Source organism: Balaenoptera physalus (genome assembly GCF_965194825.1).
Source record: "Balaenoptera physalus genome assembly, chromosome: 18".
Lineage (NCBI taxonomy): Eukaryota > Metazoa > Chordata > Mammalia > Artiodactyla > Balaenopteridae > Balaenoptera > Balaenoptera physalus.
The window spans coordinates 75789344-75804644 of record NC_138899.1 but is presented as its reverse complement, the minus strand read 5'-3'; the positions used below and the strand labels follow the sequence as shown (position 1 = coordinate 75804644).

The following is a 15301-nucleotide window of genomic DNA, read 5'->3' as shown; positions in this document are numbered from 1 at the left end:
CCAGTACTGCTGCTGGGCCATCCAAATCTAGAAAGTTTCTCTTGGTAAATACTGCTGAGCATAGTAAAGAGGTTTTAGAAACACCCTCAAGTAACTTTTAACTCAGTTAACTCAAGTGTTAACTCAGGTGTTAACACTTTTAACTCAATTAACTCAAGTGTTAACCTCAATTAACTCAAGTGTTAATTAACTTCATAGATTTGTTTTCCTCTGCTACTTTATTAGAAATATCATGTACTGATTCTGATGTTTTACAGGAGGGAATTGGGAAAGTGATAAACAGTAGATCCTAGAGATAAGAATCCCCCTTTTCTTTGTGTGTAGAAGAAACTTTTCTTCCTTTACTCTACAATAAAGCAGTCTGGGAGGAGGAGAACCTTTATGTAGGAAAGTAACAGAAGGTAGTTTTGGAAAGGTACAATCATACAACTCTGGTCCTGGAAGGAGTTCAGGCAGCTGGAAGGATGAGTAAACAGGGCCAGAGAGGTTCTGTGCTTTCATCAGGTTAGTGGCATGTACACTAGATTTCAGCTTCTTTTCCTAATTAACCATGACTTTTATGTGGGAGAGTTGAAACCTGTTGTACAGCTTCTTGAGTTCCAGGCTTCGGAGGCAAGACATTGACAAACCAGTGAGAGAGGTTTTTGTTTTTCGTTTTGTTTTGTTTTTTTAACAGCTTTGGTGAGGAAAATTGCTTATCAGGCAAATCTTGCTGTGCAGAATTGGAAAATAGAACAGGCTAGAGGCAGCGCTGTTAACATTATCCAGGTGTGAGAGCCTGGACTGGGGTGGTAGATTGAAGAAACCTGGGACAGGGTGCGGTACCTGACCTAGTAAAATATACAAATAAAGTAAAACATCAATTTAAAAAGCTGGTTTCTCAGAATAGTTTCTCCTAGAAGAGTATAACACTCCAAACTACCTGCAGCTGTTTTACATTTTCCTGCAGAATTGCAGGGATGATGTATTTCAGCAACAAGTAACTTAAACTCAGCATCTTGTGTTTTACCTGTGGTAACATGTATTACATTTTAATTGCATGTTTACTCTATCTTCATTAGATTAAGCCCTGGAAGACAGATATGTATCTTCAGTATCTAGTAGAGAACCTGCCACATAGTAGATATTTAATAAATATTTGGTGATTAAATTATAGTATAAATGAGTAGGGTGACAATACAGCAGTACCAAATATACCGTGAGTCTTTGTTTTTATTTCTTTTTATTTATACCATCCTGATTAGATACATTTGTTTTTCATAGGTAGTACCCTCTTATGGGAACCAAATACTTTCGAAATTCCCTTTTTTTCTTAGCTTCTGTGACTACTCTCTTCTAGTTGTTCTCTCTGTTCTTAATCCCATTTTCCTTGTTCTTCCTTGTCCATAAGGAATGGTATTCCCCAGGATTCTGCCCTCAACATTTTTCATTCTGTGCCAATCATTCTAACCTAAGGGAGGGATCTTTCCAATGAAAGTAAATCTGATCATGCCATAACCCTTCAGAGGCTCTCTATTTCAGAATAAAACAGAAGTTTCTTTGCATATTTAAACCTTTTCATTTTTTCTTTTTGCCAGCCTTTACTGCTCTACCCAGACATGTAGTTAGCTGATCATCTCAAACTACTTGTAGCTTGTTCATTTATATTTTTATACTTTTACCCATGTTTTTTTTTTTTACTTGAATGCCTTTCAATTTGACAGCACTCAGAGATCAACGCAGGAATCCTTCCTACCCCAAATTCGATTTTATTCACTGAACCATGTATATCCCTCTACCGTAATGCTAAGGTTCATGGTACTTGTCTAGACTGGGCCCTTTGAGGGCAAAGACCTTATCTTTTCTTTCCAGTGCTTAAACTGTTTTTTACGTAGATGTTCAGTGTTTTTTTGAACTGTTTATATTTAATAGTATTTTTCCTTTGTGTTATAGAATGCCAGAGGACTTGGATCTCAGCTAAAGGACAGTATTCCAGTTACTGAACTTTCAGCAAGTGGACCTTTTGAAAGTCATGATCTTCTTCGAAAAGGGTATATGGGGGAATTGTGACTTTGACTTTGTTATGATAAAATGTGAATTATTTCTCACAGTATTCTTTAAATATTTTGATAGGCCATAAATGTATGTTTAATTTAGGAGGTAGCAAGTAATACACTTTAGAGTAGGGGAGGAGGGGGAGGGTAGGATTGGATGTGTTCTATAGTGGAAGAAGCATCTTATCAGAGTAGTAGGTTCCCAGGAAAGGGCATCTTCCTAGGAGATGTTACCCAGTAGCATGATTTGGTAGGATTCTTCTTTGTGCTGCTGATAAGTTGGAGAGCCATTTGTCTCTTTATCTTATTAACTACTGGAGTAATTGACTTTTCTTTGGGAGACACTAGATCATAGCAGTAAAGAGCGTGGACTCTGGGCTTTGGTCCTGGCTCTGCCATTTACTAGATGTGTGTCCATGGGCAGGTTACTCAATTGCTCTACGTCTCAGTGGCCACACCTGTGAAATAAGGCTAGTAATAGCGTATATGTTATTTTGAATGAGCTAGCACATGGAAAATACTTAGACCAGTACATGGCATTAGTAAGCACTGGGTAAGTCTTAGCTGCTCTTATTTTTCTTTTCTAGTTTCAGTACAGTTATACCCCTTCCCTCGATTTTCTTTATTTTTCTATATGTTTGGGTCTGAATTTCTAGTACTGGTCCTTTTCCTTGGCAGATTGTTTTTCTGCTTAATCAAATAAGGATAATGCTTTCCTCCCCCCTGTGTATGTACTGTGTTTTGAATTTTTGAATTTTATATCTAATTTTAAGGTGTTTAGTCTTACTGTCTTAGAATATCATTTTAATATTGGTCTCTGGGAGCAGACATAATACCTCATTATTGTCTTTTCATTCCATAGTAAAAGATGCACTATATTGCCTTTGGAATTGGCAATAGTATAGTATAATCAGATTTATAAGCTAGCCGGTAACCAATGCGGGTGATTTGTTTTTTTTGTTGTTGTTGTTTTCACATGAAATGCTTCTTTTTCTTCCCAGTTAGACTGTAAGATTGCCATGAGCAGAGCCATTATCAAATTCCACTTTGTGGATAATGCTTTATACAAAGATAGTATTCAGTAAACGATTGTTGCAGGATTTCTAAGGTTTCCTTCAGCTCTCAGATCCTGGTTTGGACAATAAGATAGTCATCTTTATATATCTAGGGTGATAAAGACCAGCGGCCTGGTTTTAGCTGTATATCACCTAATATGGTACTTTATACATAGTAGGTGTTTGGTAAATGTCAAACAGATTGTTCAACATGTGTTTACCAAAAATATATTAACTATTGAATATGCATTAGATCTGAACAAAAGAAGCTTAGATATTTTATATAATACAAGAATCATGTCATCAGAGTAATAGTATTAAACATACTTTATTAAATTTCTTCTAGATACAGGGCAGCATTGAGGACCATTTTTGGGGGGGTTCTCCCCAGTGAATTGAAGTCTTGACCACCAGTGTCTATAATAGATGCATTTAAAACAATATTCAGTAAATTTGACTTCTTGTCTTCCTTTTGGTATATAGTTCTATGAATTTTAAAACATGTGTTAATTACCAGAACCACCACCACCACACTCAGGGTACAGAACGGGTTACTCATCCCCCCAAAGCTCCCTTGTGCCATTTATTTATACTACAACAGTGATAGATGTGATTTTGAGCTCTAGGTATTCAGTAATATATAATCTCCATCTTAAATGTTTATTTTCAGTTTGTCGTATGTGAAAAATGAACTTCTGCCCAGTCATCCTCTTGAATTATCAGAAAAAAATGTAAGTATGTTACCTGTGTTTTTATTTTTATCCTCTAGTAGAAAAATATTTTTAACAATACCTGATTAAGACACTTCTGGTGTTGAGCATTTAACCATGAAGAACTTGAGGCCTTGTTTTCAATATCCTAAGCTTTGAGTTATCATTGTATTGCTTCACTAAAGCTCCCTTTCTACACATTCTTCTTTGTCTTTTTTATAGACATTTCTAGAGGTTAGTCCACCTTTCCATTCCTTTCATATGTTCTCCTTTGATGATCCCATTTTCTTTTGTATTTTTCCCCTGCCATTTTTGCTGTTGATCTTCCCAAGCCCATATCTCTAGCCTTGACCTCTTTTTCAGGCCCTGCATCTCCAGGTTACTGCTGGGCACAGTAGGTGCACAGGTGAATATGACATAGTCCCCATCCTTAAGGGGCTGCAAATTTCATGGGAGGATAAGCAGTGGCTAGGGGCTTCATAACGTGTTGTAGGGGACCAGGGATGGAGCAACCACCTGTGGAAAGCTTTCTAGAAGAGGGCATTTGAACAGTTTTAGAACAGTATTAACCAGCTAAATAGGTGGGGAAAGGTTATTCCCCAGAGGGTATAGCTTGTACAGATGTCCTAAAGACCACCTAAAGGGTTTTAAAATAACACATTCAGAGCAAGAAGAAGGAGGTGTCTTACTACTTGGGGATGATGGTGCAGTGTTACCCAGTTAACAGGAAGCCGACCTATTCCATTTGTTTTGTTTTGTTTTGTTTTGTTTCCCCCCTCTTCAGCAAGGGGAAAGATTTTTCGTTAAGAAAGAGTAGAACAAATAATTTGATGATGAAATTGAAGTTCAAATTAGACGAGAAAATAAAGGGGCCCCTGGCTGCTTTTGCTGCATTCTGGTTTCATGCTCAGAAGATGACTTGAGAAGGTTGTTTTTCAGAGACTTCAGATTAGCCATAGAAAACATATAAATCAGGTTTATGGGAGAAAAAGCTGATAAGGATAGCTCGTTTTGATGAATAAGTGAACTACATCATAGATGACCCAACAGACCAGAAGACTAGACCAGAACTTCAAGAAAAACAAGGTGGTGAATGTGAAGTTCTGCATTTGGGTTCAAAAGATAAATTATACATATTTAGATGGGGTAAACCTGACTTGTTTTTTAGAAGTAGTATCAGTGCTTAGTAAGAGTATGATTCCAGAATAAAATTGCTTATTAGTACCCAACACAAATTGGACAGACTTCAGAGTTTGGGTTTCTTTTTTCCCCCAGACCCAATTACTCAAAAAGGTGGAGTTTAAGCATTGTAGTTTAATTAACAGGACCATATAATGGGTCTGATTATTTCTTTGATGAAATCCTTTGAAGTAGATACTTTCATACTTAGAAATTTCTTATTAATTATTGTCCTGTATCAAACTGTTTCTGGATCTGAGGTTATTTATACGTTTTCTTTGCTCTACCAGTTTTGCAGTAATTCTAATCAAAAGCTAGAGGTGATCAGGGTTTTGTTTGCTTGCATAATCATAATCAAAATATGATTATGCTTTGTAAATACACTTTTGCAATATGAAAAACATTCCCTTACTGTATTAGTTCTGTAAATCTAAATTTTAGGTGGTAATTTTACACCAGTGAAGGACACCTGCATGCCAGGTAAAATATAGACATACATATTCTAAAATTTGTCGAAGAAATTAGTAAAAATACTTCGTTTTTATTTCAGTTAATGGATATTGAAATCCTTCCTCTAAGTATTGTGTCACATGCGTATCAGTGCTAACTGTTTTGAAAGCAGAATGTTGAGTGTAACATTTAAAATTACATTGTTGTCTTTGTAGTTCCAGCTCAACCAAGATAAAATGAACTTTTCCACACTGAGAAACATCCAGGGTCTATTTGCTCCATTAAAACTACAAATGGAATTCAAGGCAGTGCAGCAGGTGGGTTTATGAATGTCGGTTTGTATGCATCCCGCCTGTGTGTTGATATCAGCTGTACAAACAGCTGTACAAACCTTACCTTCTCTTCTCCCCTACAACCTATCCTACTTTCCCCCTTTTAGGATATGACCTTGATGTCTGCTTCATAGAGAAAAGAAGCTTTGAAATGGAAAACTCCTTTAAATTATAGGCTCAGTGTCTGACAACTTACCTGTGTTCACTTTCATGTTTTTCTGCCTTGGGGGGTTACATTGAATCTGAGATGCCTCTACGGATATCCAGGTGGAGGTATCTAGTAGGCAGGTTGTATATTGCTGAATATACCTGTTGCTTAGGAAGAAGATCTTCAGAAATGTCCTTCCAAGTGTGTAAGAACTGTCCCCCCATCTGTGCTCTGGATTCTGTCACATCACACTACATTGATTCCAATGATTGCTGGACAACTAACAAAGAACAGAAAAACTGAAAATTTGGTTTGGCTACATTAAAGTTTGTTGGGTACAAGCTATGTGCCAGTGACTATATATGTGTACTTTACACTGCACCATGCTACAGGTTTGAGAGGAAGGTGCTACTATCCTAGTTCACAGATACGGAAACAGGGTGAGACAAGTCAGGTAACTTAGGCAAAGCCTAAGTAAGTAATAAAAGCAGAATTTGAATCCAGATCTCTCTGACTCTACAGCCCATGCATTCTCCACTGTACTTAGATACTAGTCTGTAGTATATGTATTTAATAATTGAAAAAAGTACATAACACTAGTTCACAATGGCATTGTGGTTTTTAAAGTCCCACAGGTGACTTCGATCTTCATTTCTAGTTACCACTACTGTTTTTTGGTTTTTTAAAATTAATTAATTAGTTTATTTTTGGCTGCGTTAGGTCTTCGTTGCTGCATGGGCTTTCTCTAGTTGTGGCGAGTGGGGGCTACTCTTCGTTGCGGTGCGTGGGCTTCTCATTGCGGTGGCTTCTCTTGTTGCGGAGCACGGACTCTAGGCATGCTGGCTTCAGCAGTTGTGGCACGCAGGCTCAGTAGTTGTGGCTCGTGGGCTCTAGAGCGCGGGCTCAGTAGTTGTGGCGCACGGGCTTAGTTGCTCCGCAGCATGTGGGATCTTCCCAGACCAGGGATCAAACCCGTGCCCCTTGCATTGGCAGGCGGATTCTTAACCACTGTGCCACCAGGGAAGTCCCTATCAGTACTGTTTTAAAGGGTCATAACTTAAACATTTGTGTGAGCAATACAGAACAACATAAAAAATGAATAATTGGTTTACTAAATAGAATAATGCTCTCACTGAGTTGGAATTTCTTCAGGAATTTGATCATCCCACGTTTATTAGGAACAAAGAATGGTGTTAGGCTCTAGGATTTTGCATTTCATCACATGGTATGTGCTTTGATTTTCCTGGACAGAAGCAAAGCCCTCAAATATGAGCAAACCTGATGGGATTATTAAGTGTTAGTAAAAAGCGTTCAGTTTCAGTGTATATATTTTGTGTAAAGTGTTGAGGAATTTTTAAAATTTTGGTTTGGGTCTTAAGTGTGAACTTGCATGTTAAATTGATTAACCCGCATTGGTTAAATTGATATGTTACTTAGTTTTGTGAATTTTACAAATAAAGAATGAAGAATGTGAAATTTGGTCATGTATATTTTTTCCCCTTGGTTTTTTCTAATTTTGCCTTTTTATACTTTTCCTGAAGGTTCAGCGTCTTCCATTTCTTCCAAGCTCAAACCTTGCATTGGATATTTTGAGGGGTAATGATGAGACTATTGGATTTGAAGATATTCTTAATGGTAAGTGTCATTCCATACCTTTTTATAGAGCCCCAGTAACGTACAAGACAACAGCAGCAGATGAAACATACAGCGTCTTCGTCCTCGTGGAGTTTATTGCTGATTGAATTCATTTGTGTTTATTCAATGAAATAAGATAAAATGTAATGGTAATAACTGTTCTTTAACTGGTTTTAAAAGTGAAAATTATTTATGGAGTTCTGAGATTATAGTCATTTCAGTCAACTAATGACAGTCATTCCTTTCATATCCTGAGGATAACGTCTGATGTGTGAGTCCAATACAATATTCATAGGGTCGCTTAACCAAGGATTGTTGTTGCACTCTTCAGAACGTTTGTGGGATGTGGCTAGTTTTAAAAACAACTGGAAAAAATAAGATCAGAGTTTTCTTTAAAAAATACCCACCCTGTCCTGCTAAGTAATTGTTGTGTTTCTGTAGATGGTGAATAGTAAAGAAGAGTCTGTCATTTTTAACAGAATTCTCTGGATGATTATATTATGTATGACATAAATGACTTTTAGGTAAGAGCAATACATGCAGCATCCGTTATTTTTTTCTGGTTCTGAGGAAGGCAAACAAATACAGTTCTGTCCAGTATTACCTCTGTTCATTATGCCTCAGCAGTTTAGGAGAAACGGAAAAACCCAACAGGATTAAATTATATTACTTTTGCTTGGCTGCTAATGTCCGGTAGCAAGATGCTGTGGACGCAGCGGAAGTCTCATGAGCCTCCTCTTTGAGAATCTTCCTCGAGGGGACTTTCTGAATGCAGGAAAACCTGGAGTTCCTAAGCTTTTACATTGAATTTAGACCTCATTTAAAATTAGTAAGGTGATAGCCCGGGTTTATAATTATCTTTTAGTTATAAAAATGCACTCATTTAAAAATCAGCCTCTGTAAAGTCATGTGATAAAAAAGGGGGAGGGACTTACTGAGCATTTATTCAGTCAGTAAAATAATTGTTATATGTCAGGCACTGGGCTAGGCTTTGAATATATGATGGTGAAAAAAACAAAACATCTGTGCTTTCTAATGGGGGAGGTAAACATTAACAGATAAAACACAAACATGTAGTTACAAACAGTGATTAAATTCTAGGAATAAAAAGGGTAGGTGTATAGTTTGTTGTTGGGTAGGAGGCTCAGGCACCTCTGGGAATATGACATATAAATTGATTCCTGAAAGATACATGAATTAGTTGAGCTAGAAGTAGAGGGAAGAGTATTTCAGACAGAAGAAGCTGTATGTCCAGGGTCTCTTACCTGAGAACAGCCGAAGAGCTCTGAAGGGTTTATTCCACTTAAAAGCTCACAAGTTAGCCCTCTGTGGTTTCATGGACGCTGGCAGAGACCGACTCCTCAAGACAAAGAGCAGTTTGTTATTCACAGCGGTGGCAGAAGCCAGAGCATCAGCTTTTCTGTTGGGTCCTTGAGCCCCAGTTCCCACAGGGCAGCAAGAAGAGGGTTAGATGAAACCTGCATATAGAGTGTATTTTGTTACAGTAAGGGGAACCCCAAGTTCAGGGCACCTGAATCTTACAATGGGCAGTCAGCCTGCCTGTTCTGTGCCCCAAGGGCAACACGATCTCTCTTTAGAAACAGCCTTGGAAAGAGAGTCCAGAACAAAGGCAGACCAGTGCCTCTGCTTCCAAGACTTGCGGAATCAAGAAAGGCTTCTAGAGAACTGTCTCTCAACACACATAAGAACATGCTAAGAAGGCCTATGCAGCTGGAGTGTTTTGAGGGAAGTGGAAAGTAGAATAAGGTGAGGTTGAAAAGCCAGGCAGGTACAGAGGAGCCAGAGCCTTGCAGACCATAAAAAGTTTATTCAGAATGCAACAGAAAGCCATTGAGTGATTTTTTTTTCTTTTGACATCTGAAGACTGTAACTTTATTTTTTTCTTCAGCTCTTTTTTTTTTCAGTTTATAATCTTTATTTTTGAATTTTATTTTTTTAAACAGCAGGTTCTTATTAGTTATCTATTTTATGCATATTAGTGTATATGTGTCAATCCCAGTCTCCCAATTCATCCCACCACCACCCCCCCCGCCCCCGTTCCGACATTCCCCCCTTGGTGTCCATACCCATTGAGTGATTTTAAGCTGTGACGTGTGATAGAATTTCAGATTTAAAAAGATGACTAGCTATCTTGTGGACATCTTTATATATTCATTCCTTGCATCTCTGTAAGGCAGCTAAGAACTGGAAAGATCCTCTGTTTAGGTGGGTGGTTTTTGTCAGGATGAGATCACTGCGCTGCACTTTGGGTAGTGTCCCCCTTGTGGGAACTGTGACTGTGTGATTTGTGGACAGTTTATGGCTTCACCTTTGGGCCTTGCCGTAGCTGTTCCTTCTGCTTAGAACACTTCTGCCCTCGCTCTTCAGATCCCAGTTGAAATGTCACTCCTTCAGAGACTGCCCAGTCTAGAGCAGTCCCCGCCACCCTGCCACCTCATTTGCATTCTTCGCTTCTCACTGTTTCAGTATCTTTCTTGTTTCTTATTTGTTTTCCTCAACATAAATACAGGCCTCATGAGAGCTGGGGACTTTGTCTTGTTAACTCTTGTGTCTCCAGTGCCTCATAAGGTGCTTAATCCATGATGAGTGTTGAAAGCTGTTGCTCACCACATTCTCCTCATCACATTTGACCCAGAAGGAATTTTAAAGTCTGTAATGAGGGAGTAGTGTGTTAATCTAAGCGTGATATGAAGACTAGTCAACTGTGATGAAAATCTGCATAATTCTCCAATTTACATTTTTTAAAGTGTTGGAGGTGATCAGGGTTTTGTTTGCTTGCTCATCAGGGAAGTGCTTGGCCAAGAAAAATCTGCACATTATATTTTAAGGAAGGGAAGAGAATGTGAGGAAGGCAGTAAGAAAGTCACAACTGGACTTTTTCTTAATGCTGAAAGCGGCCTTCTGTTTTCTCTAGTTCTGTCACTTTAAGATGAGGGAACTGAGACTGACCAAGAGGCCCGGTCCTCCCTGGGAGTCTCATGGGCCAGGGCCTTGCTTACATGGTGTGCTGTCTTCTGGTGCAAGTGATTTATTTAATAAGCACGTATTTTACTGAAGTCAAAAGCTTTAAAAAGGAGAGTTTAAAAGGAAAGTTGTTATTATATAAATAAGGATATTCTTTGTTTTAAAATGGAAAACATTACAGCTGAGACTCAAGTCCTCCATGTTTACCCCAAACCCATTTCTCTCCCTCCTTCCCTATTTGCCTGCTGCTTGCTGCTTTTAGTTAGTGTATGTCCTTCCAGACTTTTTTCTGTGTGTCTTCGTACAAATATATATAATCAGAAAATATCTGGCGTTGCTTTGTGTATATTTTTTTTATCACAATTGGTATCATACTGTGTCTAATGGTAGTAGGTGTGCTGCATCAATACATGTATTGAGTCTTCTCTCTTATTAACACAAAACAGTGCTGCAGCAAACATCTTTGTTCTTTGTACTCATGTGCTGACATACTTTTTTAAATTTGGGTTTTGGATGCCTGTTGTATACATAGCCATTTACTCTATTAATAATTGTAACAGTATCAGTTGTTGCTAAGGTTACTTTGTTGTGTGACAAATGTCAAGAGTAGAGATTGCTGAACTAATGTGACGCAGTAATCTCCAGTCTCTTAGGAGATCCAATGAGGAAACATCCAAATTGATCTGTTACTCTTGGTAATCATTATTTTAATGATTATTTATTTTTACAAACTGATTTTACAGTTTATTTCGTTGGGTATTTATTCTGTTTCTTGTCCTGTGTGGAGGAGAAGAGGCTTTGTTTGTTTGTAGGAAGCTTAATGTTGTTATTTATTTTAAAAACTCTTAGGTGCATTATTGCAGTTAAAGTAAGACTTTTGTCTGACTCATCAATACAGACAAGAGAGTGAAGATTTTTTTTTTTTCCACATCTTTATTGAAGTATAATTGCCTTACAATGGTGTGTTAGCTTCTGCTTTATAACAAAGTGAATCAGTTATACACATACAATATGTTCCCATATCTCTTCCCTCTTGCATCTCCCTCCCTCCCACCCTCCCCATCCCACCCCTCTAGGTGGTCACAAAGCACCAAGCTGATCTCCCTGTGCTATGTGGCTGCTTCCCACTAGCTATCTATTTTACATTTGGTAGTGTATATATGTCCATGACACTCTCTTACCCTGTCGAGAGTGAAGATTTTTAAGGTTTTCTTGCTCTAGAATTCTGGTTTGTGTATATATGTATTTGCAACAGAGCACAGAGTGATAGAAATAAAATGGGTTTTGCAAATTAGATTACGGATTGTTTAATCTCTTAGAGATCGTTCCTAGAGTCAACTGGAAAGCACTAGAAAACTTAAGAACTTTGGAAAAGAATTTATTCAATCTATATTTTCTTTTACAATCACCTGAATTGAGGTATACTTGACATAGAGTAGAATGCACCCATTTTAAGTGTCCAGTTCTTTAATATGTTTGTTTTTGTTTGTTTTCAGACCCGTCACAAAGTGAACTAATGGGAGAACCACATTTGATGGTTGAATATAAGCTCGGTTTACTGTAATGCACTGTGCTGTTCATGGAAATAGAGGGGCTGCATCTTGTTTATAGTCGTTTTTTACTATAATTTGACGTGCACAACATTAAAAGTACTGACACATGAGAATTTTTGCCTAAGTAGTATCTGTGATCATTTGAAATTATTTGGGTCTTTGGTTTATGTGATAATTGAAGGCACTAAAGGGAGATGGTTTTAAAACTTCTAATTTATATTAAAACAATAGCCTTCTATGTCTTTAAAAAAATGTTGCTAATTAATGTCATAAAACTAGGCACAGGTTCCAATTCAGCCTATTTTCTAGTTATTTCATAAATTTAATTTTGAATAACCATTATTGGTATTTGAGTGTGCAGACTTCATAGTAGCATCTTTCAGAATAAACATCTGTTCAGTGGCAGCATTTCAAAGTAAGTACAAAATAAGAGTATTATATTTTACCTTGTTTCAGTATAGTCCATTAATACCCATAAGAATAACACTTGCTTTATTGTTGCTACTTTAGAATTATAACTACATTCTTTGATTCTTTCAGGTTGAAAAGTTTAAGTTCAGAGGTTTTGATTTTGGTCTTGTCTTTAAAGTGAAAAATTAAATAAAACAATCAGCAGATGTCAATTAAACTGTAGTACTGCATAGATTAATATACCATAAGATGCTTAAATTAAAAAAAGAAAAAAGAACATTCATGTACACACACAACTATTCATGAACAAATTCCATAATAGTTTATTTAAAAATAAATCTTCCCTATGGTGGTTCTTTCTTTTTTTTTTTTTTTTTTTTTTTGGGCTGTGTTGGGTCTTCGTTTCTGTGCGAGGGCTTTCTCTAGTTGCGGCAAGTGGGGGCCACTCTTCATCGTGGTGCGCGGTCCTCTCACTATGGCGGCCTCTCTTGTTGCGGAGCACAGGCTCCAGACGCGCAGGCTCAGTAGTTGTGGCTCACGGGCCTAGTTGCTCCGCGGCATGTGGGATCTTCCCAGACAAGGGCTCGAACCCGTGTCCCCTGCATTGGCAGGCAGATTCTCGACCACTGCGCCACCAGGGAAGCCCCAGTGGTTCTTTCTTAATAAGGTATTTTTTTATGGACCTAGTATACAAAAATTAAACATTATCAATTTCTCAGGAGTATTTTTATTGTCTAAGTCACTGATTTATGACTGAAGGCAATGTTTCCCCTCCCCACTGGGAGTGGGGGGGGTCATTTAACAATGTCTAGAGAAATTTCTGGTTGTCACAACTTTGGGGAGGGTTTCCAACTGGCATCTGGTGCAAGGACGCCAGGGATGCTGCTAAACATCCTACGGTAAAAAGTGCTCCTGACCGTCGAGGCTGAGTTTAAAACTGTCTTTGCCAACACAGTATTTGCCAACCCACTTTACACTTAAATTATGAGAAAATATAGAAATAACGAAGGTTCACTAATTGATTGTTTCTAAATGTGTTCTCTTTCAACTAATTAACAAAGTTGGAGATTTCTGTACCTTAGTTTTAGGAATAGTAGATACTCTTCCTGACCAGTAGAAGGTACTATGAAATTAATGAACTTAGTTTAAGTGGAAAAGCTGATACTTTAAACACAGAAATTGGTAATCATGATTAGTGCTTATTCTCTGAAGGTCTTCATGCTTCCCCCCTCTCCTTTTCTTCTTTTACCTTCTTTGTGTTTACACCCATGATCCTTATCCCTGGGTGTGTGTAAAATCACCTGGAAATCTTGTGAAAAGATTTTGGTGTCAGGGTCTGAATCTTAGAAATTCCAGAATGACGAGTCTGGGGTGGATCCCAGGAAGTCTACTTTTGAAAAGCTCTCCAGGGATGAGAACCTTTGATTTATATGCTTGCTTTCACCTTTATAGTAATAACATTCATTAGCATCAGTTAATTCTTCCCGTGTACCTTGGTGCTGGAAAGTTTGCTAGTAGTCTCTGCAAACTACAGTGTGTGCCTGGAGTTGGGATGATTTGGGTTCCTTCATAAGAGTAAATTGCAGGTTCCTCTGAGATACTTTGCCTAGGTGCCAGACTCTTCAGTTAGGCATTTTTTCTTTCAGATGCTGTGGGTTTTTTTTTAAGGAATTAGTTTAGTATTTTGGGGGTTTAAGAGATACTTCACAGGTTGGTGCCTGATTAAAATTAATTTTATTAGCACTAAAATGATAAAATTCACAATAAAAGATATAAACATACTTAATGAACTATAATGTAGTTCTGTGTTACTTTTTAAAATATATATGTGAATAAAGGAATTTGTGGGTTTTATTGTCTCAAAGCATTGGGTGGGTTGGCAAATAACTGAGCACTGTTTGGCACATCATGGGATGGCTCTTTCACTAGACACGTCTCTTCAGCCCTACCCTCTGTACAAAATATAAATGATAGGCTTATCATTTTTTATTAATTTTTCTTTTTGCAGTGGGTTTTATCCCTCTTTCAGGAGTACACATAAATATAACCCAGTGCTTTCCTGCATTTTGTTACTCCTTTGAATGCAGACATTTCAAGAATGTAGAAAATTGTCTGAACAAGTAGATTACTTTTGAAAAGCTGAAGGACTGTATAGTGTATAATCTTCCACTGGAGTCTACAATTGCTGAATCTAAGTTTAACCAAATTTTGACTTGATATTTCAATAAAGCTAAACCAAAAATGTGATACTTCATTGAACTTATTTAGCTCATGATTTCAAAGTTGAAATTCAGGTTCCTTCAAGTACAGCAAATCCTTAATTAAAAACCCATACCTTGGTGGGGGCAGTGGCCAAGATGGCAGAGGAGAAAGTCCCTGAACTCACCTCCTCCCATGGGCATGCCCAAATGACAACTGTTTACAGAGCAGCTGTCTATGGAAACAACCTGAAGACTAACAGAAAAGATTTTCCACAATTAAAAACATGAAGAAGGAAGCACGAGTCGGGTAGGAAGGACAGAGATACAGTATATCAGGACCTACACCCCCAGGTTGGTGAGAAAGTGGGAGGAATATCACAATTATAGAGATCCTCCCCAAGGAGCAAGGGGTTTGAGCCCATTGGACTCCCCAGCCTGGGGGTCCTCCACCAGGAAAATGAGCCCCTGGAACATCTGGCTTTGAAAACCAATGGGGCTTATGTTCAGAAGAGCCAGAGGGCTACAGGAGACAGACTTCACTCTGAAAGGGTAAATGCAATCTGACTCCCAGTGTAGACGTTAATTTGAAAGGACAAAGGGTCAGACCTG

The 15301-nt window shown here is 38.0% G+C and overlaps 1 protein-coding gene across 3 annotated transcripts in view; it reads left to right on the top strand.

The window, feature by feature from the left end:
- Nucleotides 1-15301, top strand: part of POMP (proteasome maturation protein) — a 57157-nt gene that overhangs the window by 817 nt on the left and 41039 nt on the right. For 2 of the 3 annotated variants that reach the window (XM_082434562.1, XM_082434564.1), the window contains exons 2-5: nucleotides 1933-2030; nucleotides 3759-3819; nucleotides 5643-5744; nucleotides 7449-7542. In XM_082434562.1, coding sequence (XP_082290688.1) covers nucleotides 1933-2030; nucleotides 3759-3819; nucleotides 5643-5744; nucleotides 7449-7542 — 355 coding nt within the window. Of the gene's footprint in view, nucleotides 1-1932; nucleotides 2031-3758; nucleotides 3820-5642; nucleotides 5745-7448; nucleotides 7543-12023; nucleotides 12194-15301 lie in introns of those variants that run through there. The other variant, XM_082434563.1, reaches the window with a different exon arrangement.